The sequence below is a fragment of the Astyanax mexicanus genome, chromosome 6 (assembly GCF_023375975.1).
Source record: "Astyanax mexicanus isolate ESR-SI-001 chromosome 6, AstMex3_surface, whole genome shotgun sequence".
NCBI lineage: Eukaryota > Metazoa > Chordata > Actinopteri > Characiformes > Acestrorhamphidae > Astyanax > Astyanax mexicanus.
The window spans coordinates 12,899,669-12,922,449 of NC_064413.1; the positions used below are offsets into that span (position 1 = coordinate 12,899,669).

General features: G+C 42.8%; 1 protein-coding gene across 4 annotated transcripts in view; it reads right to left on the reverse strand.

The window, feature by feature from the left end:
* The window catches only part of fmnl1b (formin-like 1b), an 87,461-nt gene that overhangs the window by 20,186 nt on the left and 44,494 nt on the right, over window positions 1-22,781 (reverse strand). For 2 of the 4 annotated variants that reach the window (XM_022673936.2, XM_049480271.1), the window contains exons 10-15: window positions 20,161-20,254; window positions 7,604-7,678; window positions 3,325-3,435; window positions 1,416-1,565; window positions 851-952; window positions 333-573 (exon numbers count right to left, since the gene is read on the reverse strand). In XM_022673936.2, the coding sequence (XP_022529657.2) occupies window positions 333-573; window positions 851-952; window positions 1,416-1,565; window positions 3,325-3,435; window positions 7,604-7,678; window positions 20,161-20,254 (773 nt within the window). Of the gene's footprint in view, window positions 1-332; window positions 574-850; window positions 953-1,415; window positions 1,575-3,324; window positions 3,436-7,603; window positions 7,679-20,160; window positions 20,255-22,781 lie in introns of all 4 variants that reach the window. The other 2 variants (XM_049480269.1, XM_049480270.1) reach the window with 1 other exon arrangement.

The window sequence follows — 22,781 nt, forward strand, 5'->3', positions numbered from 1 at the left end:
ACTCAGTTCTGATATATCAGCCCACAGACGCCTTGTGTTGACCAACATTTCCTGGAGAGTGATGTGGGGAAAGAGCGCCATCTACAGAGAGAGCATGACCAATTGTGCTCTTTTAGGGCTTCAGGCTTCAGCTGATGGGCAGCAGCATTACCGGGATTTCCTGATCACAGTGCCAGCGCCTTAGTCCGGTGGACCGTTCGGAGCCATACCTTTGATGGTTTTTAACCAAAATGACTACTGGAATTTAATGGGGTGTATTTTTTTTTTACATGACTAAATAGCACTATCACTGGTTTTAAGTTTAAGAAACACATGTGCATGTGTGCTCTAACCTGTGTGAGGTAGCTGTGTGAGTGGGATGATAAAGAGGTCCAGCGAGCCGGACGCTGATCTCTCCATGCGAATGAGGCCCTGATCCACCAGCTGCTGGACCTTCTGCTCCAGCGTTGTCAGCGCACTCATTGACTTCTCTTTATCCCTCTCCCTCTCTCTCTCTATCTCCCGTGCCATCTCTCTCTCCCGTTCCCTCTGCTGCAGGCTAGAGACCTGCGCACATGATTCACGAAGACTCTCCTGCACTCACACACACACACACACACACACACACAAAATAGATAAATGCACTAGTACACTTGAGATGCAGCACTGCCTCTGGGTCACTTGGCTGAGTGTTTGTGTTCACACACTCACCAGGGCAAGCAGTGCTGCAGGCAGGTATTTGTACTTATTTAGAGTGAAAAAGTTTTTTTTTTTTTTTTTCAGAAAACAATGTGTGTTATTACAGTGAGTAAGTGAGAAATGATAGAGATATGTGTGTGCATGAGTGTGTGTGGGTGTGTGCGCTTTATACCTTTAGTAGTTCCACTTCCTTTGTGGCCTGTATGAGCTGTCTCTCCAGTTCTGATACTTTCTCCATCGCTTCATTCTCACTCTCCTCCAACCTGCTGTTCAACTGAAACACATGCATAGTACAGGATCAGGTAGTATCAGTGTGTGTGTGTGTGTGTGTTTATTTTATTTATATATTTTTTCCCATTTTCTTCTTATTTACACAGCCAATTACCCAACCCACTCATTAGGACTCCCCCTATCACTAGTGATGCCCCAACACCAGGGGGGGTGAAGACTAGCACATGATAAATGTGAAGTCAGACTCCGCCTCTTTTTGAACTGCTGTTGATGCAGGTTTGCCGAGTAGCATCACAGTCCGCTCGGAGGAAAGCGCAGCGACTCGGTTCTGATACATCAGCTCACAGATGCCTTGTGCTGAGTGTAAGGAGACAGCACCATCTACCCACCCAGAGAGAGCAAGGTCAATTGCAAGTGTATATGCTTGTGTCTGCATGATTCTGTGTGTGTGTGTGTGTGTGTGTGTGTGTGCCTGTGCCTGTGCCTGTGTATGTGTATGCCTATACCTGTGCGTTATGCTGCTGTAGTTCCTCTAGGTGTTCCAGTAGAGCATTTTTAGTCTCAGCATCCTCAAGCAAGGCACCAACATCAAACACATTATCCAGATATGCCTGGATCTGTACCTGCAGTCTCTCACTCTCACTCTGCCTTATCCTCTGAACACACTCACACACAGAGACACACACACACACACACACAGACATATGACAGATATGGGTAAATCTCATTGAGCTCCACTGGCTACCGGTTGCTGTTCGATTAAAGGATTTAATTGTGGTTATTGATGGTTAGAAAACATTTTTACCACAAATTCAAGGCATACAGCTTAAAAGGCGTTTATTTGGAAACACCCGTTGTCCTCTGAGTCTGTCACACACATCATACATGATATAAATAGTGGAAAACAATCTAAGAAGTTGAACCAGATGAACTAAAGATGATGCAAAATGACAAAAAGGTGTGTTGTTTTTGGCTGCAGTAATTTACAGTATGAAATGTATAGTGGGACACCCATGCACAAATGGCCCAAAGACCCCAAAATATCCAAAAAGTGGACAAAATTTTACTTTTAAAGAGCACATTAAAAAGGGCCGTCCGCACACTCCATTATCTGTAGTGCTCACTCCTGAAGATTAACACAACTTTGGGATGTGAAATTCCGGTACTGTCGAATTCAGTCTGTACAGTCTTCTCTATAATCACTTTAGATTCGTCTTCTTTGTCGATTTGAAAAATATCTTTAGAATCTAAAGAACAAGCACTGGAAGCTTCGCACAAGTCTGCCATAGCTAATGGTGTTTGACAGTGGTGCTATTCACTATTTACTGTTTTCCACCAATAACGTCAGTCGGCATCTTTCTGCAATTCTGTAGTGATTAGTTTTTGTATCAATTTAATTGAATTAATCGATTTTAAAGTAAATTAAATGTGATTGTGATTTTTAATTCATGCTGCGCTCTTCCAGTGAACGTCGCCTCGCTTTGCCAAACATTCCCCAATGGTGGAACAAACTACCTTCTACTTCCAGATCAGGAGAATCTCTCACTATCTTTCATAAACTCCTGAAGACAGAGCTCTTCAAAGAGCACTTACTCTCTTAACACCTCTAACACACTAACTACTTCTAACCTCATTTCCTTCTTCCTATCCATTCCTCCTCTATCCTATTATTTCCCTTTGACCTCCTTTAGGTCCTATCAAAAAATGTTTTTTACCTTAAACTTTTATGTGTTCTGTTGCTAAAAATCATTATTTTTAAGTCGGTTTGGATAAAAGCATCTGCTAAATGTAGTGTAATGTAATGGGTAAAAAAAAAATAATTGGTTGTTGACAGACAGAGTTGAATTCTAGTTACCCTGTTCTGTTTCAAAGATACATTTTGGTTTTGTAAAAATATCTTAATTACTGCAATAATTACCTCATCTAAATACAGTATAGAAGTAGTTTAAAATTAAGTTTAACATTCCTGTATATTTGTAAAATGTGTTTATTTACAGTAAATGTTGAATATATATATATATATATACGTATATATATATATATACGTATATATATATATATATATATATATATATATATATATATATATATATATATATATATATATACGTATATATATATATATATATACACGTATATATATATATATATATATATATATATATATATATATATATATACGTATATATATATATGGTGTCCACTTTACCTTAAAACCTCTATAAACTCACAAAAACACATTATCTTATACACTACACATTAAGAGACAGGGATTAATTTCCTTTTCAATTAAAACTTACCATTCAAAATAATGTTTAGTTCATGACTAGGCCTAATTCCTGTCTGGAAAACTCCATAATGTATCCTGTGTGTGTGTGTGGGGGGGGGGGGGGGGGGGGCACTGTATTGACATACCTCCAGGTAATCGTCCAGTCCCAGCTGTGTGAACTCATACTGCAGATGAACCCTGAAGTTCATGTTCTCCACTGAGTGCACCACAATGTTGATGAACTGCATGCATGCCACCTAGTGGACAAAAAGCATCACATACTTTATACACACTGAGGTAAACGCTCTCTATCTGTGCTCCATTAAGATTCAAGCAATGGAAAATTTCATATAATTCAATAATAATAATAAATATTGTGATATTTGTCGTCATATGCAAATTAATTCTGTAGCGACGCTAAATTTACTGTAACAGCCATAACTTTTTAATGCTTATATTTCTTTGAATGTGACTTGAAGGCCACATTCACCTCTTTTGTAGACATACAACCCCCAGGGGACGAAGAAAATCCTGGAAAGTTGTTTCTCAGGAACTATACAAGCTATCAAGCTCAAACTTTCCAGTTATCATCTTTGGCCCACGTACCAATGGGACACCATTGGAAAAATTTTGCTTGGTCGCTTCTATGCTAAAACTAGTTCAGGTAGGGGGAGCCAAGTGGTCCAGCGGTCTAAAGCGCTGCCACTATGAGTGTGAAGTCCCAGGTTCGAACCCCCGCTCATGCAGCTTTGCCATCAAGCTGCCGGCGCTCAGAGGGAGCAAAATTGGCCCACCACTCCTTGGGTGATGTCCACAACACAGAGCATCTGTGAGCTGATGTACTGGAACCTCCTGGTGTGTTGGGGCATCACTAGTGATAGGGGGAATCCTAATGAGTGGGTTGGGTGATTGGCCGTGTAAATTGGGGAGAAAATGGGAAAAATTTGAAATAATAAAAAAAAAACTAGTTAAGGTAGTTGGATTATGGAGATTTATAGAGTTGTTTACAAATTTACCACAATCTAAACTATACTAGTAGGTGTCTTGAATAGCTCACTGCGAAGTTTATAATCTTCATCATTTACATAGTTAGCATTAGTTAGCTAACATAGGTTTGAATAAAATGGGAACAAATAATATCCTTGTCTGGGAAGGAACAGAAGGGATCAGGGACTTTTGCAGGCTCTTTAGAGAGTGTCAGATCCCAGTACAGTCTGCACAGCACTAGATATTATTATTAATCTGTACAGTCTGTGTCAGACCTGGATCTTGATGGTTCATATTCACAAATGTAAGTGGCCTGTATCTGTGTGTACGAATCTGTCCATGAAATGCCTCACATGTGCACATGAATACGTGTATAAACTTCTCCTTCTTCACCAACAACAAAAAAACACATATTTGAGAGACGTCTCGTAGTTTTATAAAGGGAAATGGATGTGTTAGCAGCTCATATGTGGAGCATCTTTTGCTGGAGTGGAGGGCAAACAACTGGTCTCAAGTACATACTCAGGTCGAGGAAGAGATAAAAGGCCAGGCGGCTTGCTTTTACTGTTTTTACAGCAGATCTGAGATCATATCTGAGCCACCTTAAAAAAAAATAGATTGAGTCACTTCAGCCTGTTAATGTAAACGTAGCCTTACATATACTTAGCTATCCCAGAAAATCAATTATATCTAAATGTAGATGTCACACAGCCATATAATTCTTGTACACTTGTATGCTTTGCTGTAGCGTTTACACTTTTAAACTACACCGTGTTCCAAATTATTATGCAAATTGGATTTAAATGTCATAAAGATAAATGTTTCTGTTTCTCAATTAAACTCAATCAAATCACCTTTGGTCTTGCAATCTTCAGACCCTGTAGGTTAATAATTATAAAACAAATGTTGACATTTTAACTATTTGTGGCTCCAACACCTTGATCAAACATTGATCAACACGAGTTATTTGGTCACAATCCAGAAAAACAAAATAATAGTAAAATTCATGTTGAATAGTTGTTTTATGTGGTGTGTTGCTGCGCTCTAGTGGTCATTTATTGCAATTATTCTCAAAGGTATGGAGCAAGCCTTTAATTTGTGGCATTTAAAAACATTGATCTTGCTCACTTACAATGATATTACAAGAAAAACTGCCAAGTTTAAGTCACTCTTACTAGCCTCTATAATGTCCATGTAACGCATATGAAATATGGAGCTACTAGCACCCATATCATTTTTAAAAGAGCAGTAGCATGTAGAATCCAAAAGAGGGCGCCATACACTGACTGCATCTATTGTGGTAGAAGAAGGGGTTTCTATTGTTTTTAATTTTTAATGGAATAACTCTGTGTGCTTTGTACTGCAGCAGCTGCTGAATGATTCCCAGTACAAAAAATATTGCATAATACCCCTAATTTTTTTTATATTTAGCCATATATTAAGGCTAATAAGCTGTTCTTATGTCAATATTTCAGCCAATGATAATCGCTAGCTGGTGCTAATTGCTAAGCTAAGACGAGTCAGTGAACCTTTTTTAAAGACAGTATGTGAATTCTGTTGACTTTTATACATTTTTAGTTTGAATGTATGTGTTTAAATGGTTTTAATGTAAATAGGTTGTTATTCAATATTTTTGGATATCAGAATGTGGACTTAATAATCATAGCTATGGGTTTTTTAAAATAAATACTAGTGACAGATTACAAAAGGTAAAAAAAGTAAAACAACAATTCATTGTCGTTAGTAAAATATTAAATTGATATTGTAATGTATTCATTATTGTGATTAATTAATGAGATCTCATGTTAGAAACAGAATAACTGAACAACTGTTCTGCACTGTGTAGATTGTTTTTTTTCCTAGAGCCAGAGAATGATTTAGGAAATTCTTTTTTAGCCTTTGGTTTATTGCATTTATATATATATATATATATATATATATATATATATATATATATATATATATATATATATATATATATATATATATAAGCCTTCAGGAGACTTGCTAGCCGCTATGTCTATACTTGTATCTTGAATTTAAACTCCCTCTATCCTATTAAAATTGTTTAAAGTTCACACTTGATTCCAGGCTTGTATGGTAGCACTAGGTATGATGGATGCATCGCTTCAGCAGCCTCTCTTCTGAACTCATCAGACCACATGACCTTCAGAGTCCAATCTTTATTATACCTAGCTAATTTAACCGACGTGTTGACGGTTAGTCACACTTATTAGCTTTTCTTAAGGATACACAGCTGTTTAGTCCCTCAAGTTTCCTTCCCTGCATTGTGTGTGTGGAAATGCTCTTACTTTCACTATAAAACATATCGCTGGGTTCTCCTGTTGTTTTTCTATGATTTTATTTTAACAAACATTTAATTTCTTCATTGTAGATGATGTTTCCCATTGTCCTTTCACTGTTTTCTCTGCTTGTTGCATGCCAATAATTTGATCCTGCTAAAACAGATTAACATCTTTTCCACAACCACAGGTTAACATCTTTCCACAGGGTTGTTTAACAAATGAGAAGTTACTCACTGCATCAGTTAGGGTTAAATTACTTGTTGTCAGATGAAACATACAGTAATCACTCATGTAGTAATAATCCAATAGAAGGCTCATGCCTATTTATGTAAATCTAGGTGGTGCATTTTTTTGGCCAGGCAGTGTATTAAAAGCAGTTTACTTTTACATTTAAGAAATTAAATATGCACATTGTTTCTCCTTTACAAATACGATTAATCACTATTAAAATTGTAGTTTAGTCCAAGTTTAATGACCTCATTCCTTCTGCTTTCAATGAATTTTTAACAATGAAATAAAGACATATAATTATTCTAACATTTGTCACACACTATGTTTCAAACAAAAAAGAGAATCACAAGGCAATATAATATCTTTGTGAATCTTACAGTGAATCTTTAAGTCAAATCAGCATGAAAGGGTTCATTTGCCTACAGACGGTTTAAAATAGTACCTGCCTGGAACTAACTGCTACAAAAGAAACCTTAAATTAGTTGAGAACCTCTGCATTAAAAAGTTCCAGGGTTTTTTTTTCTGTTTCTTTTTTTGAATGCTAAGCAGCCGTAATGCAAAGAAGCTGAAATGAAACAGGTGTAACGAGGCTATTTTTAAAATGTAGAGAGAAAAAAGTACTGATAACAGTGTGAAAATGTAAGGAAAAGTAAAAAGTCCACCTGACAATCCCCGTTAAAAGCACATTTAAAATCTGTGCTCTTTTATTATGAGTGTTGGCAATGTTCAATTTTGCTCATTTTCTGCTATTATCTGATTCTAGTTTACATCATAAAAAATGAAGGTAACTACTGATAGATTCTATAACCAATCTTGGGGGGCCAGGTGACATTTTTGGTGTTGGAGCAGGAAAAGCAAAAAAAAAAAAATCTACATAAAATATAGCTATTTAAAAACTCACCATGAAATCGATGTTACTGTCCTCATTACAGAAATAATCCATCAGCTTCTCAAAGCGTCTCTTCTCCCCACATACCTAAAGAAAAATAATTTCCATAAGCCAAAGGAAAAGGGAAAATATGCACAGTTATTTTCAGACAAATCTCATTTCAGCATCACTTTATTATAATATTTGAAAAATGAGAACCTGAATTTATATAATATGTAATAATGTAACAACTATTGTGAATAAATGCTTATTCTCTAAGCTCTTTGAGAAAGTTTAGATTCTTTTGCACAATTTTGACCCATCTTAAAAAATTAAAAACAGATTTTGGAGTTATTTATTTAGTTAAAAAAGACTAAACTATTCCATATCATTTGTGAAAGTGTTCAGACAGCTTGGTTGTAGCACTTTCAGACCTTGCTGGAACACTGATAATTCACATTCCGTTTTAATGAGCACTCTGGCCAGTGTTTAACCTCCCTCACAAGATAAAACCTCACAACCTATACAGATGTGGCCATTTCCTACCAGTCTCCTGAGGAAACTCTTCATGATCAGTTTATACACTGCTGAAGTTGTAGCATTAGTACTGCTACTTTCTGCACTGTCACAGACAGACACAGGAGGGCAGTATAATCCAGATATTAAATATGTTTAATAACACATGCACTCAGCCTGATACACATACACGTTTTTAACAAATCATAATCAGCATGTTTATCTGGGATTAGAGAACTGATAGTAAGTAAAGTCAGCTCTGTTATTTACATATTTCCCATTTGAGCATGCCAGGGACCTATTAAAGACTATAGAAGTGCTGGAGTAGGTTTGTGTGTGTGTGTGTGTGTGTGTGTGTGTGTGTGTGTGTGTGTGTGTGTGTGTGTGTGTGTGTGTGTGTGTGTGTGTGTGTGTGTGTGTTAGACTTTTTAATAATGTAAAAGTCAGTCTGCCACTCAACAATACACACATCCTCTGCCGCCATGGGACACCTGAGCCACACACACACAAACACACACACACACACACACACACACACACACACACACACACACACACACACACACACACACACACACAAACACACACACACACACACACACACACACACACTGTAGCCCCATCCTCTGCAACAGCTGAACAGCAAGGTCTGTTTCATTCTAATTAAATTAAAAAGTTAAAGTTCACAGGTGTGAGCACAAAACGTAGGGTTAAGGTGTAGGTTTAGGTTTCATATAGTTCAAATAGGTGTAGTATAGTTAGGGTTAAGTTTAGTATAGTTAGACTTAGATTTATTATAGTTAGGGTTAGGTTTAATATGGTTAGAAATAGGGGTAGTATAGTTAGGGTTAGGTTTAATATGTTTAGAAATAGGGGTAGTATAGTTAGGGTTAGGTTTAGTATATTTAGGGTTAGGTTTAGTATAGTTAGGGTTAGGTTTAATATGGTTAGAAATAAGGGTTGCATAGTTAGGGTTAGGTTTAGTTTAGTTAGGGTTAGGTTTAGTATGGTTAGAAATAGGGGTAGTATTGTTAGGTTTAGTGTTAGGTACAGGCTTAGAATGGTAAGGTTTAGGGTTACTACTGTCAGGCTTAGGTTCAGTTTTAGGGTTAGTAGGGTAAGAGTTAGCTTTAGTATGGTTAGGGTTAGGTTTAGAGGCAGGTTTAGAATGGTGATAAGTTATGGTTAGGTTTAGTATGGTTAGGCTTAGGTTCAGTATTGTTAGACTTAAGTTTAGGGTTAGCATTGTTACACTGAGTGTTAGTATGGTTTGGGGTTAGTTTAGTTAGGTTTGAGGTTAGTATAGTTAGGCTTAGGTTCAGTATTGTTAGAATTAAGTTTAGTGTTAGCCTTGTTACACCTGGGGTTGGAAGGTTATGGTTTGGGGTTAGTATATTTAGGTTTGGGTTCAGTATTGTTAGAATTAAGTTTAGAGTTAGCATTGTTAGACTTAGGTTTAGTATGGTTATGGTTTGGGGTTAGTATAGTTAGGTTTGCGGTTAGTATAGTTAGGTTTGGGGTTAGTATAGTTAGGTTTGGGGTTAGTATAGTTAGGTTTGCGGTTAGTATCGTTAGGTTTGGGGTTAGTATAGTTAGGTTTGGGATTAGTATAGTTAGGTTTGGGGTTAGTATAGTTAGGTTTGTGGTTAGTATAGTTAGGTTTGGGGTTAGTATAGTTAGGTTTGGGGTTAGTATAGTTAGGTTTGGTGTTAGTATAGTTAGGTTTGGGGTTAGTATAGTTAGGTTTGGGGTTAGTATAGTTAGGTTTGGGGTTAGTATAGTTAGGTTTGTGGTTAGTATAGTTAGGTTTGGGGTTAGTATAGTTAGGTTTGCGGTTAGTACCGATAGGGTTCAGTATTGTTAGACTTAAGTTTAGGGTTAGCATTGATACACCAAGGCTTAGTATGGTTATGGTTTGGGGTTAGTATGGTCAAGAGTTATTGTTAGGTTTAGGTTCAGTACTTTTAGACCTAAGTTTAGGGTTATTATTGTAAGACGTAAGGTAAGTATGGTTATAATTAGGTTTGATATGGTTAAGGTTGGGTTTAGGATTACTATGGTTAAGATTTAATGTTAGTATGTTATTGTTAAAGTTAGGCATAGGTTTAGAATTAGTATAGTTAGGCTTAGTGTGGTTAGGTCTGAGGCTATAGTTAGGTATACTTTGCAACGGTAATATACAAATCAATCCTGCTCATCAATAATGAGTATGTGTGTGTGTATGTGTGGGACACGTGTGATATAGCGGTAACAGAATGAGGGTATTGTCTGGGCAGGTGAGTGACACCACACCAGCTTGTGTGTGTGTAAATGCATGCATGTGAGTGTGTGTGTGTGTGTGTGTGTGTGTGTGTGTGTGTGGGTGTGTATACGCATGAGCAATGGCATGCCAGCATATGTATGTGTGTGTGAGAGAGAGATAAGATCTTTGGATGTGCTGTATGTGGTGAATTGAGTGCAGTGCAGTAAATATTTGATTACATTGTGTTCATTGTTGAGCTGATGGACATAAGGATCAGATTACGTCCTTTAAAACAGCTTTGACAGCCAGTTGCAGTCACTGTATCACACGATTACAACAAACACACACACACACACACACACACACACACACACACACACACACACACACACACACACACACACACACAAACACACACAGATGCAATGTCACTAACCTTAACACATAGCAGGCTCTAATTCAAAGAAACAATGACTGGCTGGGAAATTGGAGCTGCTTTGCTCATGTTACTGTAGAGACTTTGACTTTACTAAACACACTGCACCTTAAAGGTGTTCTCCATTCCAGCTTGTGATTCTTTACTACTGAATGCTCAATGTATATGCACTGACACTGCATGGCATACTGCAGAGCTGCAGAGAAAAGTCCTGTATCATCATCACAGACAGATCTAAACATTGGAACAAAAGACAGTAGGTTTAGGTACCATCTAGTGTGGTGGTACTATTCTACTGAACCCTGTTTTAAAGGCTAAATTAGAGCTTAGCTCTGTAAACAGTAGGGGTGTAACGGTACAGAAAATACATGGTTTGGTTCACACCTTGTTATAAACCATGGACCTCTCAGCCGCCTTCGACACAGTCAACCATGACTTTCTCCTAACTATACTCTCAAACATGGGGATCTCAGACAATGTGCTGTCATGGTTCAGATCATACTTCACTGGGCGCTTGTTCAAGGTGTCGTGGCAAGTACAGCTGTCCTCAGCCCACTCCTTATCCACTGGGGTTCCCCAGGGTTTGGTACTGGGACCCCTTCTCTTCTCAATATACACCGCCTCTCTTGGTCAAGTTATCTGCTCACATGGCTTTTCCTACCATTGCTTTGCTGATGACACCCAGCTATACCTGTCATTCTCACCTGAAGATCACTCAATCTCTGCACGGATATCACAGTGTCTCTCTGACATATCCTCATGGATGAAGGAGCATAACCTACAACTAAATCTCTCAAAGACTGAACTTCTGGTTATATCAGCAAAACTATCTTTTCAACACAACTTCTCTATAAGCATCGACTCTCTCTCTCTCTCTCTCTCTCTCACCGACAAAGGTTGCTAGGAACCTGGGTGTTCTGGTTGATGACCAGCTCTCCTTCACGCACCATGTGGCCTCAAGTTGCTCGGTCCTGCCGCTTTGCGCTTTATAACATCAGAAAAATTCGACCGTTCCTGACGCAACAGGCCACTCAACTCCTGGTACAAGCAGTCGTCATCTCACGCCTCGACTACTGCAATGCCCTGCTAACTGGCCTCCCGGCCTGTGTAGTAAAACCACTCCAAATGATTCAGAATGCAGCAGCATGTCAAATTCAAAGCTCTTACAATTGCCTACAAGGTGATGACAGAAAAGCTCCTTCCTACCTGCACTCGCTCCTGAAGGCTTACGCCACCTCCCGGCCGCTGTGCTCCTCCAATGAACGTCACCTCACTTTACCAAACAAACATTCACACAAAGCAATCCAGACTGTTCTCATACAGAGTTCCCCAATGGTGGAACAAACTACCTTCCACTACCAGATCAGGAGAATCTCTCGCTATCTTTAATAAACTCCTGAAGACAGAGCTCTTCAAAGAGCACTTACTCTCTTAACACCTCTAACACACTAACTACTTCTAACTTCATTTCCTTCTTCCCCTCCTTTACTCCTGTTACAAGGGAGTCGGAGGGGTGTGAAGGAGGAGGAGGACGTAAGTGCAAAGATATTTATTATAATTAAACAGACAAGATAAATCAAAATAAACAAAACGCGGGTAACGCAAAAACAAGGCTTGGATGATATAAACAAGAAACACAGACTAAGAAACTAAGACAAGGAAACATACGGGTAGCAAGGATACATACTGGATACTGGATACAAAGGATACTGGATACAAGATACAAAAGACAAAATACAAAAGACTCGACACTGAACATTCAAACAGACGGGCTTAAATACATGAGGAGAGTGAGAAACACCTGGGCTAGGATGACGAGGGGGCGGGGTTACAGACAAGACACAGGTGAGAACACTGATGCTACAGGGCAGGGCTGGGGCGGAGCTAGGGTGGAGACAAATACTAACAACAACAATAGCACATGGCTGTGAACACTGACAGGAAAACAGAGGGGCAGGAGCACAAGAGACCAAACGAGGGAGAAACAGAAGACAGACAAAGGCTAAACTGTGACATTACCCCCCCTCAACGGCGCCACTACCAGAGGCGCCGAGAGAGAGGGAACAGGGACTGGACAGGGGACACGAACGGAGACTGGACAGAGGACTGGACATTAGACTGGGACAGAGACTGGACTGTGGAGGAGAACATAGACTGGGCTAGGGGCTTAGACTGGACAGAGGGTAGGGACTGGACTGTGGACGGAAACAGAGACTGGACAGGGGACCGAACAGGAGACGGAGACTGGACAGGGAACGGAGACTGAGACTGGACAGGGGACAGGACACAGGGCTGGACAGGAGGCTGGACACGGGGCTGAGACTGGACAGGGGGCTGGACAAAACTGGACCGGGGAACTGGAACAAATACCTGGACAGGGACGGACACAAACACAGTGACAGGGACGGGAACAGGAAAACCACCGGGGACAGGAATGGGAACAAACACAGACACCGGGACCAGGACAGGGAGAGACACGGGAACAAACATTGGTGGGTGCCCAGGACTGGCGAAAGTCTGTACGGAAGTCCAAGGAGCCAGCCTGGGCACAGTTCTGGGGGCAAAGACAGGGGGCCTTGGGGCAGGCCTGGGGGTATACAAAGTTCTGGGAGTGGGCACAGGGTCAGAGGCGGCCGGAGCCGCGGGCACAGGGTCAGAGACGGCCGGAGCCGCGGGAACTGGGTCAGAGGCGGCCGGGGCCGCGGGAACTGGGTCAGAGGCGGCCGGGGTCGCGGGAACTGGGTCAGAGGCGGCCGGGGCCGCGGGCACAGGGTCAGAGACGGCCGGAGCCGCGGGCACAGGGTCAGAGGCGGCCGGAGCCGCGGGCACAGGGTCAGAGGCGGCCGGAGCCGCGGGCACAGGGTCAGAGGCGGCCGGAGCCGCGGGCACAGGGTCAGAGGCGGCCGGAGCCGCGGGCACAGGGCCAGAGGCGGCCGGAGCCGCGGGCACAGGGTCAGAGGCGGCCGGAGCCGCGGGCACAGGGTCTGGAGCAGTGGGTACCACGTGGGCGGCAGGCACTGCTGGTACTGGAGCTGAGGCTGGAGCAGCGGGAGCTGCAGGAGCTGAGGCTGAGGCCGGAGGTGCTGGAGCTGGAGCTGTGGCAGCAGGTGCTGGAGCTGGAGCTGTGGCAGCAGGTGCTGGAGCTGGAGCTGTGGCAGCAGGTGCTGGAGCTGGAGCTGTGGCAGCAGGTGCTGGAGCTGGAGCTGTGGCAGCAGGTGCTGGAGCTGGAGCTGTGGCAGCAGGTGCTGGAGCTGGAGCTGTGGCAGCAGGTGCTGGAGCTGGAGCTGTGGCAGCAGGTGCTGGAGCTGGAGCTGTGGCAGCAGGTGCTGGAGCTGGAGCTGTGGCAGCAGGTGCTGGAGCTGGAGCTGTGGCAGCAGGTGCTGGAGCTGGAGCTGTGGCAGCAGGTGCTGGAGCTGGAGCTGTGGCAGCAGGTGCTGGAGCTGGAGCTGTGGCAGCAGGTGCTGGAGCTGGAGCTGTGGCAGCAGGTGCTGGAGCTGGAGCTGTGGCAGCAGGTGCTGGAGCTGGAGCTGTGGCAGCAGGTGCTGGAGCTGGAGCTGTGGCAGCAGGTGCTGGAACTGGAGCTGAGGCTGGAGCAGCGGAAGCCGCCGGTGCCCGAGCTGGAGCTGAGGCTGGAGCAGCGGATGCTGCTGGTGCTTGAGCTGGAGCTGAGGCTGGAGCAGCGGGTGCTGCAGGTGCTTGAGCTGGAGCTGAGGCTGGAGCAGCGGGTGCTGCTGGTGCTTGAGCTGGAGCTGAGGCTGGAGCAGAGGGTGCTGCTGGTGCTTGGGCTGGAGCTGAGGCTGGAGCGGCGGGTGCTGCTGGTGCTTGAGCAGGCGCGGCGGGTGCAGCTTGAGCAGGCGCGGCGGGTGCAGCTTGAGCAGGCGCGGCGGGTGCAGCTTGAGCAGGCGCGGCGGGTGCAGCTTGAGCAGGCGCGGCGGGTGCAGCTTGAGCAGGCGCGGCGGGTCTAGGAGCTCGTGACCTGGGAGTAGGCACAGGAGCAGAGGCTGGACCCCTAGGCACAAGAACTGGGGTAACAGCAGGCACAGAGTCAGAGGCGGCCGGGGCCGCGGGAACTGGGTCAGAGGCGGCCGGGGCCGCGGGAACTGGGTCAGAGGCGGCCGGGGTCGCGGGAACTGGGTCAGAGGCGGCCGGGGCCGCGGGAACTGGGTCAGAGGCGGCCGGGGCCGCGGGCACAGAGTCAAAGGCGGCCGGAGCCGCAGGCAGCGCTGATTCAGAGGCGGCGGGAGCCGCGGGCAGCGCTGATCCAGAGGCGGTGGGTCCTGCTGGCGAAGAAGCCGCTTCAGCGGGAGCTGAGAGTGCGGCTGCCGCCAAGATCCGGACAGGAGCCGCAGACTCAGCAGTGGGCGTGGCTGAAAACACCGGACCGGAGCTTGCTTCCGGAGCAGGAGTCGAAAACCCGGAATCCAGCCGGGCTGTACAGCTGGGATCCGGCCGAGCTTGAGAGCTGGGAGTCGGCCGGGCTTGAGAGCTGGAAGGCGGCCGGGCTTGAGAGCTGGAAGGCGGCCGGGCTTGAGAGCTGGAAGGCGGCCGGGCTTGAGAGCTGGAAGGCGGCCGGGCTTGAGAGCTGGAAGGCGGCCGGGCTTGAGAGCGCGGTGGAGTTAGCAGGCTAGCTAGCTTAGCTGGAGCTGGGCTGACACTCTCCACCCCACGGAGAGGCGCCGGGAGCGGTTCATCCCCCCGAATTAGCTCCGCGAGGAACCGGAGATACGCCAGGTCCGCCTTCCTCGTGGCATTCCTCTTCGCTACGTCCATATTTAGGTCGAGTCTTATGTTACAAGGGAGTCGGAGGGGTGTGAAGGAGGAGGAGGACGTAAGTGCAAAGATATTTATTATAATTAAACAGACAAGATAAATCAAAATAAACAAAACGCGGGTAACGCAAAAACAAGGCTTGGATGATATAAACAAGAAACACAGACTAAGAAACTAAGACAAGGAAACATACGGGTAGCAAGGATACATACTGGATACTGGATACAAAGGATACTGGATACAAGATACAAAAGACAAAATACAAAAGACTCGACACTGAACATTCAAACAGACGGGCTTAAATACATGAGGAGAGTGAGAAACACCTGGGCTAGGATGACGAGGGGGCGGGGTTACAGACAAGACACAGGTGAGAACACTGATGCTACAGGGCAGGGCTGGGGCGGAGCTAGGGTGGAGACAAATACTAACAACAACAATAGCACATGGCTGTGAACACTGACAGGAAAACAGAGGGGCAGGAGCACAAGAGACCAAACGAGGGAGAAACAGAAGACAGACAAAGGCTAAACTGTGACAACTCCTCTATACCATTATTTCCATTTGACCTCCTTCAGGCCCTATCTAAATATGTTTTTACCTTTAACTTCTATTACTTTTGTACTTTACTATTGTAAGATGCTTTGGACAAAAGCGTCTGCCAAATGTAATGTAATGTAATGTAATGTAAACCCCACGGTTTGGTATATTTGGTGGAAAAATAAAGAGGCTATTCTGTATAGTCTTACCTTTATTAACTTCATAATAAGATTGGAACTTCATTATAATCATGTTTTGTTTTACACTCCTCTGTATGATTATACAAGCTTACAGTCAGGGACCTGTCTCATCTAGAGACTGCTTAAAAACAGTGGAGATAAGTTGTTGGGTTGAAGTTACATTTTTTAAACCCAACTTATACCTCTGCTCCGAACCTATGCCATAGCCTACGCGTCTCAGCGAGAGTAGCACTACGCAATGGAGCACACTACGCAACCGTCTCTGTTCTGTTCACCGCTCGCTCTCCAGCCCTGCTGCAGTTCACAGGAAACCCAAAGTATTCCCACACAGTTGATTTAAACGCAGCAGGTGGGTCCTCTAGCTCCTGTGTGTCTTTTCTACTCTCCGGTGCTCTGTTTCCAGTCTCTATACTCAGCTTAATGTGCTCAGAGCTAAATTTCTCAGGGCAGCAACAGTGCCACAGCTACACCTCCCAGTGTAGCTGTGGCACTGTTGCTGCCCTGAGAAATTTAGCTCTGAGCACATTAAGCTGAGTTAATAACTCCTGTTACTCCTGTTAGTTCTGTAACTCCTGTTAGTTCTGCTTTAAGTTCATTGGTTGCACAAGTCTCCTACAGACTGGCTGTACCATGTATTCTGTGTGCGTTTGCACAAACCGAACTGTGACCCCATACCGTGACGGTTCATTCAGTGATGCCAAGTCTGAGCACATCAAATATGCCCTGATAATGGCCTGGTATATCCACCTTCCAACTGTGTGTTCTTACATCGCCAAAGTTACCTTACTTAAACACTAAAAAACACAAGGAACGCACAATATAACTTCCTGTATTGGGCCTCATTTAACAAGCACTTAGAGATGAATCACTCTTCAGACCTGCAGTATTAGGGGGTGGAGCTGAACTGCTGCAGGCTTAGTAGATGGAGATACTGTATGTAAATCAGTTAGTTCTTGTGACATGACAGAAACGATGCTTTCAAAATGTGTGTTCCAATCAGTTATCATGTATATAACATAAGGATCATTCAATTTACCATTATATAGGAGATTCTTTTAATAATAAATAAAGCAAAACTTATTAGTTTTTATTAGTTTTAATATTTAGACTGTATTTACTGTACAAAGGAACAGAGGGTGAGCAGGGCTGTGAAGTTTGGACACATTTTTCCTACATTGTAAACGAATACTGAAGTCATACAGACTATGAAGAGACACTTAAGGAATCATGTAGTAACTTTGAAACGTGTAAAACAATCCAAAATACTGAAGCATTTAGGTGGGCCTTATCTGGGGTGCTGTTCTGAGGCTGGTCCTGATGAAAGCCAGTTTTATCATAATGTTTTTGATGGTCTTTGCTGTGACAGCACTTGAGGATAATTTTTAAGTTCTTGAAATTTTTCGATTGACTGAACTTCATTTCTTAAAGTATTTTTTTCACTTGGCTGAGTAGTTCTTGCCATAATATGGATCATAACATTATTTAAAGTTATTATTTACAGCTTTACAGCTTCTTACAGCTTCATAACACTGATGCTCTCAAACACATTAAGAGGCAAGATATTCAAGTAATTAACTCTTGAAAAGACACAGCTGTTGACTGAAAGCCATTACAGACTGAAAGACTCTACCTCATAAAGCTGACTAATAAAATGCAAAGATGTGCACAGCGTCTAAGAAAGAGGTGCCTACTTTGAAAAATCTACAATAAATAACATATTGCCATACTACACCCAGAAAGCCTAATTATAATTTTCCCTTTTGTTTTACCCTTTACAAATTGAAGATGCACCACATTCTTAATGAGGTATGATAGAGTTAACAGGCAGCTTTGGGAGATCCTTGTTCTGGTCTAGTCTTTCCTGTCATGGTCCAAAAATACAAGCGCCACAAATGCAAAACAGTCAGGCCCATCAGAACCTTGACTCTGCATATTTGAGAAAGAAACCACAGCATTACTTGAGCTAAGATTACCTCAGCGAGTGCATGTGCGTGTTGGGGGTGGTGTAGGTAGGGGTTTGAGAGTGTGTAAGAAGTGTAAGAGTGTACCCCCTGTATCCATAGGCAGCTGCTACAGCACCGTGTTTGAATGACGTCTTAGTTTTCAGGAAGGGTTAAAAAGAGAGAGAGAGGAATCTGAGGGCAATACCCTACCCACTGTTTTATCTTCCTGATGGACAGCTGGTTAGACAACAACTGCTGTTGGTTGTAACTGTGATCATGTAGGTATGTGTATGGATTTGGGGTACATACCACAGGATTGAGGTGTCATTAATTACTATTGTGTCCTATGACTTTTGCATTGTCCATGGAAATTAAGGAAGGCTGCACTGACCTGCAGGATATGTGTATGGGGTCTCCTGCACTAAATGCGTATGTGGTTTGTCTTACATGTTTGTTTGTAAGGACAATTCCAGCCAGACACTGCTGGTCATGATCATCGCTACCAGTGTTTCCTCTATATACATAGAGGCAGCCCACTACTACTGCTAGAATGTTATGAAATGTCATGAAATGGCAAAACATACAAATTACTGAACATTTTTGCTTTTAATTTGATGGATCAGCATCTTGAGAACCATGTTCTTATATGCAGACATTAAATTTTTGCTTCTCAGCACCAAAATACTCAATTTTTAAAAACATTGACCCATTGGCCTCATTTGGAGACACTGCCCATACTATCTAGTGGTCACATGACAGCATTACACTCAATTAATGAAAAACAAGATTGCGGGTCCAGTCTAAAGTTTTTATAGCCAGTTCAGAGAAAAACATGGGCCAGGCAAATAAACTTTATGTTCGAAACTATTTACAATTTACAATAAAATGTCTAGCTTCAAATGGCACATTTTTTGACATATTTTAGTAATACTTATTTTAGCTTCAATAAAAAAAGAAATTAATAAAAAAAGAAACTACTGTTCCCATTTGAGGACACTGTTTTTTGCAAAAACGACTTCCTGTACAAAGACAAAGTTTAGTTTTTAGATTTGTTAGGTCCTATTAATCCCAAATAGCTAGGGAAAATAAAATAATAACACCAAGCAAATGTCTGGGTCTCCGACTCCAGGCGCTGTATAGATTCCTCAGCATACCCTATGAACCACAGTTAAGGCCATGTGGAGACACAGAAAGTCACTGTTGTGACTAAAATTTGCACAGAAAAATGCACTTGATAAACAAACGAATGCTGAGTCTAAGTTACCACAGCTACTACTTCAGTTACTACCCTAGTCCTGTGCAGACAAAATGTAGCCACAGTGGCAGATTTTTGTCATGTATCACACCCAAAAATACAGTTGGGTCAGTAAGCATTGATGATATCCTCATTATCCTTATTAAAGCATATTATACCACAGTTAGTCCCGACCCTGCAATGTGATTGGCTGAGAGGCGTTCTATGAGTGCTGTTATTAGCCGGTAATGCACTGTAACTGAAGCTCTTCATGTGTTACTCCTTCTCATACAGGTAAACTAGCAATGATGCAGCACTTACAAACCAAAGAGCGCAGCTACAAACAGAGCAGCTATGGAACTATTTTAACTGGCGGAGTGTTTATAACCAAACAGATCACATTTTCTCATCCTCTTTAACACAAACTAGCTTTCAATAAACAGCGATAATGGAACTGTGGTATAAATGCAATAATACACTTAAGGTTCGTGCTATAACGTGTAATATTGGCACTGCTGTGCTGATCTACTGCACTTGGCCTGTGGCAGTGCCAATATTACATATTTTAGCATTCCCTCTTGTGTATTATTGCTTAATTTTAGATTCAAGAATAACTTTTATCACAATACAATGAAATACATTCATATTGCTCAGGTTCACAAAACAGTGACAATATTTTTTCAGAATGAAAGGAAACAAGATTTCTCACCTCCTTAAAGTTGTTGAAAGCTGAGATAATGATGTCGTGACCTCCCCGAACTAAGCATACAGCAGCCAAGAGCTCCAGTACCAAGGCTTTAGTTCTGTAATGCATATACAATATTACATTATAAATCAGCACATATCAGTATAGGCTATTTACTCCACGTACAGTACATTTGAAAATTGCTAGCTTATTATAAACATTATTTTGTAACTACACTCATTTCCTATTTTATGAAATATAATTACAACACAGATTCACTTTGAAAGTTTAAAAACATACAGTTACACCTTTTATGGAAACCAGACACAGTTTTAGTGGTTGACCATTTTCAACAAGGTTCTATAACATATTAGTGAGATGGTAATGTGTATTTCACTGATAAGAATCTACACTGCTCAAAAAAATAAAGGGAACACTCAAATAACACATCCTAGATCTGAATGAATGAAATATTCTCATTGAATACTTTGTTCTGTACAAAGTTGAATGTGCTGACAACAAAATCACACAAAAATCATCAATGGAAATCAAATTTATTAACCAATGGAGGCCTGGATTTGGAGCCACACACAAAATTAAAGTGAAAAAACACACTACATGCTGATCCAACTTTAATGTAATGTCCTTAAAACAAGTCAAAATGAGGCTCAGTATTGTGTGTGGCCTCCACGTGCCTGTATGACCTCCCTACAACGCCTGGGCATGCTCCTGATGAGGTGGCGGATGGTCTCCTGAGGGATCTCCTCCCAGACCTGGACTAAAGCATCCGCCAACTCCTGGACAGTCTGTGGTGCAACGTGACGTTGGTGGATGGAGCGAGACATGATGTCCCAGATGTGCTCAATCGGATTCAGGTCTGGGGAACGGGCGGGCCAGTCCATAGCTTCAATGCCTTCATCTTGCAGGAACTGCTGACACACTCCAGCCATGAGGTCTAGCATTGCCCTGCATTAGGAGGAACCCAGGGCCAACCGCACCAGCATATGGTCTCACAAGGGGTCTGAGGATCTCATCTCGGTACCTAATGGCAGTCAGGCTACCTCTGGTGAGCACATGGAGGGCTGTGCGGCCCTCCAAAGAAATGCCACCCCACACCATTACTGACCCACTGCCAAACCGGTCATGCTGAAGGATGTTGCAGGCAGCAGACCGCTCTCCACGGCGTCTCCAGACTCTGTCACGTCTGTCATGTGCTCAGTGTGAACCTGCTTTCATCTGTGAAGAGCACAAGGCGCCAGTGGCGAATTTGCCAATCCTGGTGTTCTCTGGCAAATGCCAAGCGTCCTGCACGGTGTTGGGCTGTGAGCACAACCCCCATCTGTGGACGTCGGGCCCTCATACCATCCTCATGGAGTCGGTTTCTAACCGTTTGTGCAGACACATGCACATTTGTGGCCTGCTGGAGGTCATTTTGCAGGGCTCTGGCAGTGCTCCTCCTGTTCCTTCTTGCACAAAGGCGGAGGTAGCGGTCCTGCTGCTGGGTTGTTGCCCTCCTACGGCCTCCTCCACGTCTCCTGGTGTACTGGCCTGTCCCCTGGTAGCGCCTCCAGCCTCTGGACACTACGCTGACAGACACAGCAAACCTTCTTGCCACAGCTCGCATTGATGTGCCATCCTGGATGAGCTGCACTACCTGAGCCACTTGTGTGGGTTGTAGAGTCCGTCTCATGCTACCACGAGTGTGAAAGCACCACCAACATTCAAAACTGACCAAAACATCAGCCAGACAGCATAGGTTCTGAGAAGTGGTCTGTGGTCCCCACCTGCAGAACCACTCCTTTATTGAGTGTGTCTTGCTAATTGCCAATAATTTCCACCTGTTGTCTATTCCATTTGCACAACAGCAGGTGAAATTGATTGTCAATCAGTGTTGCTTCCTAAGTGGACAGTTTAATTTCACAGAAGTTTGATTTATTTGGAGTTATATTGTGTTATTTGAGTGTTCCCTTTATTTTTTTGAGCAGTGTATATCTGCTTAGGCACGGCCGTAATTAGGCATTAATGTGGCATTTGGCCCCGTCTAAGATCAGTATTGGCTGAACGAGATGAAAGACTATCACTGAAATCTGTCCCAAAAACACTGATCGATCCATCTCTATTTTAAACATTATCAAAACTTGGTGTATCTCTTGATCATAGTCTCTAATATCTAGATATGGATATTTTGAAGTAAACAACAAAGCACTTTTGTCGCTCTGGATAATGGATAGATAATGGATAATGGATAATACTGCAAACATAAATGTATATATCTTCAGAAGCACCAATACGTTTCAATAGCTTAAAACCCCCTCACCAAATTATTACAGCAAGCAGACATGAACCGATAGCAGGGAGTCGTCTTTATTGATGAGACCTGCTTTTGCTTTTGTGGAGAGGAGCAATGAATCCAGCTTACAGATCAGTGTCAAGATTAACATATTGTTGTCACTCATCACATGTCAAAAGCCTGGTGTCATTATGTGCGCAGGACTTTCAAACAATACCAGATCTGCTTTGGTCTTCATTATAGGCATTTTGTCAACCCAATTATATTAATGAGATCCAACAACCAGTAATCCTACCAACACTCCACATGTTACTCATGCATTACACACTACTCCTGTATTACCAATGTAATTGTA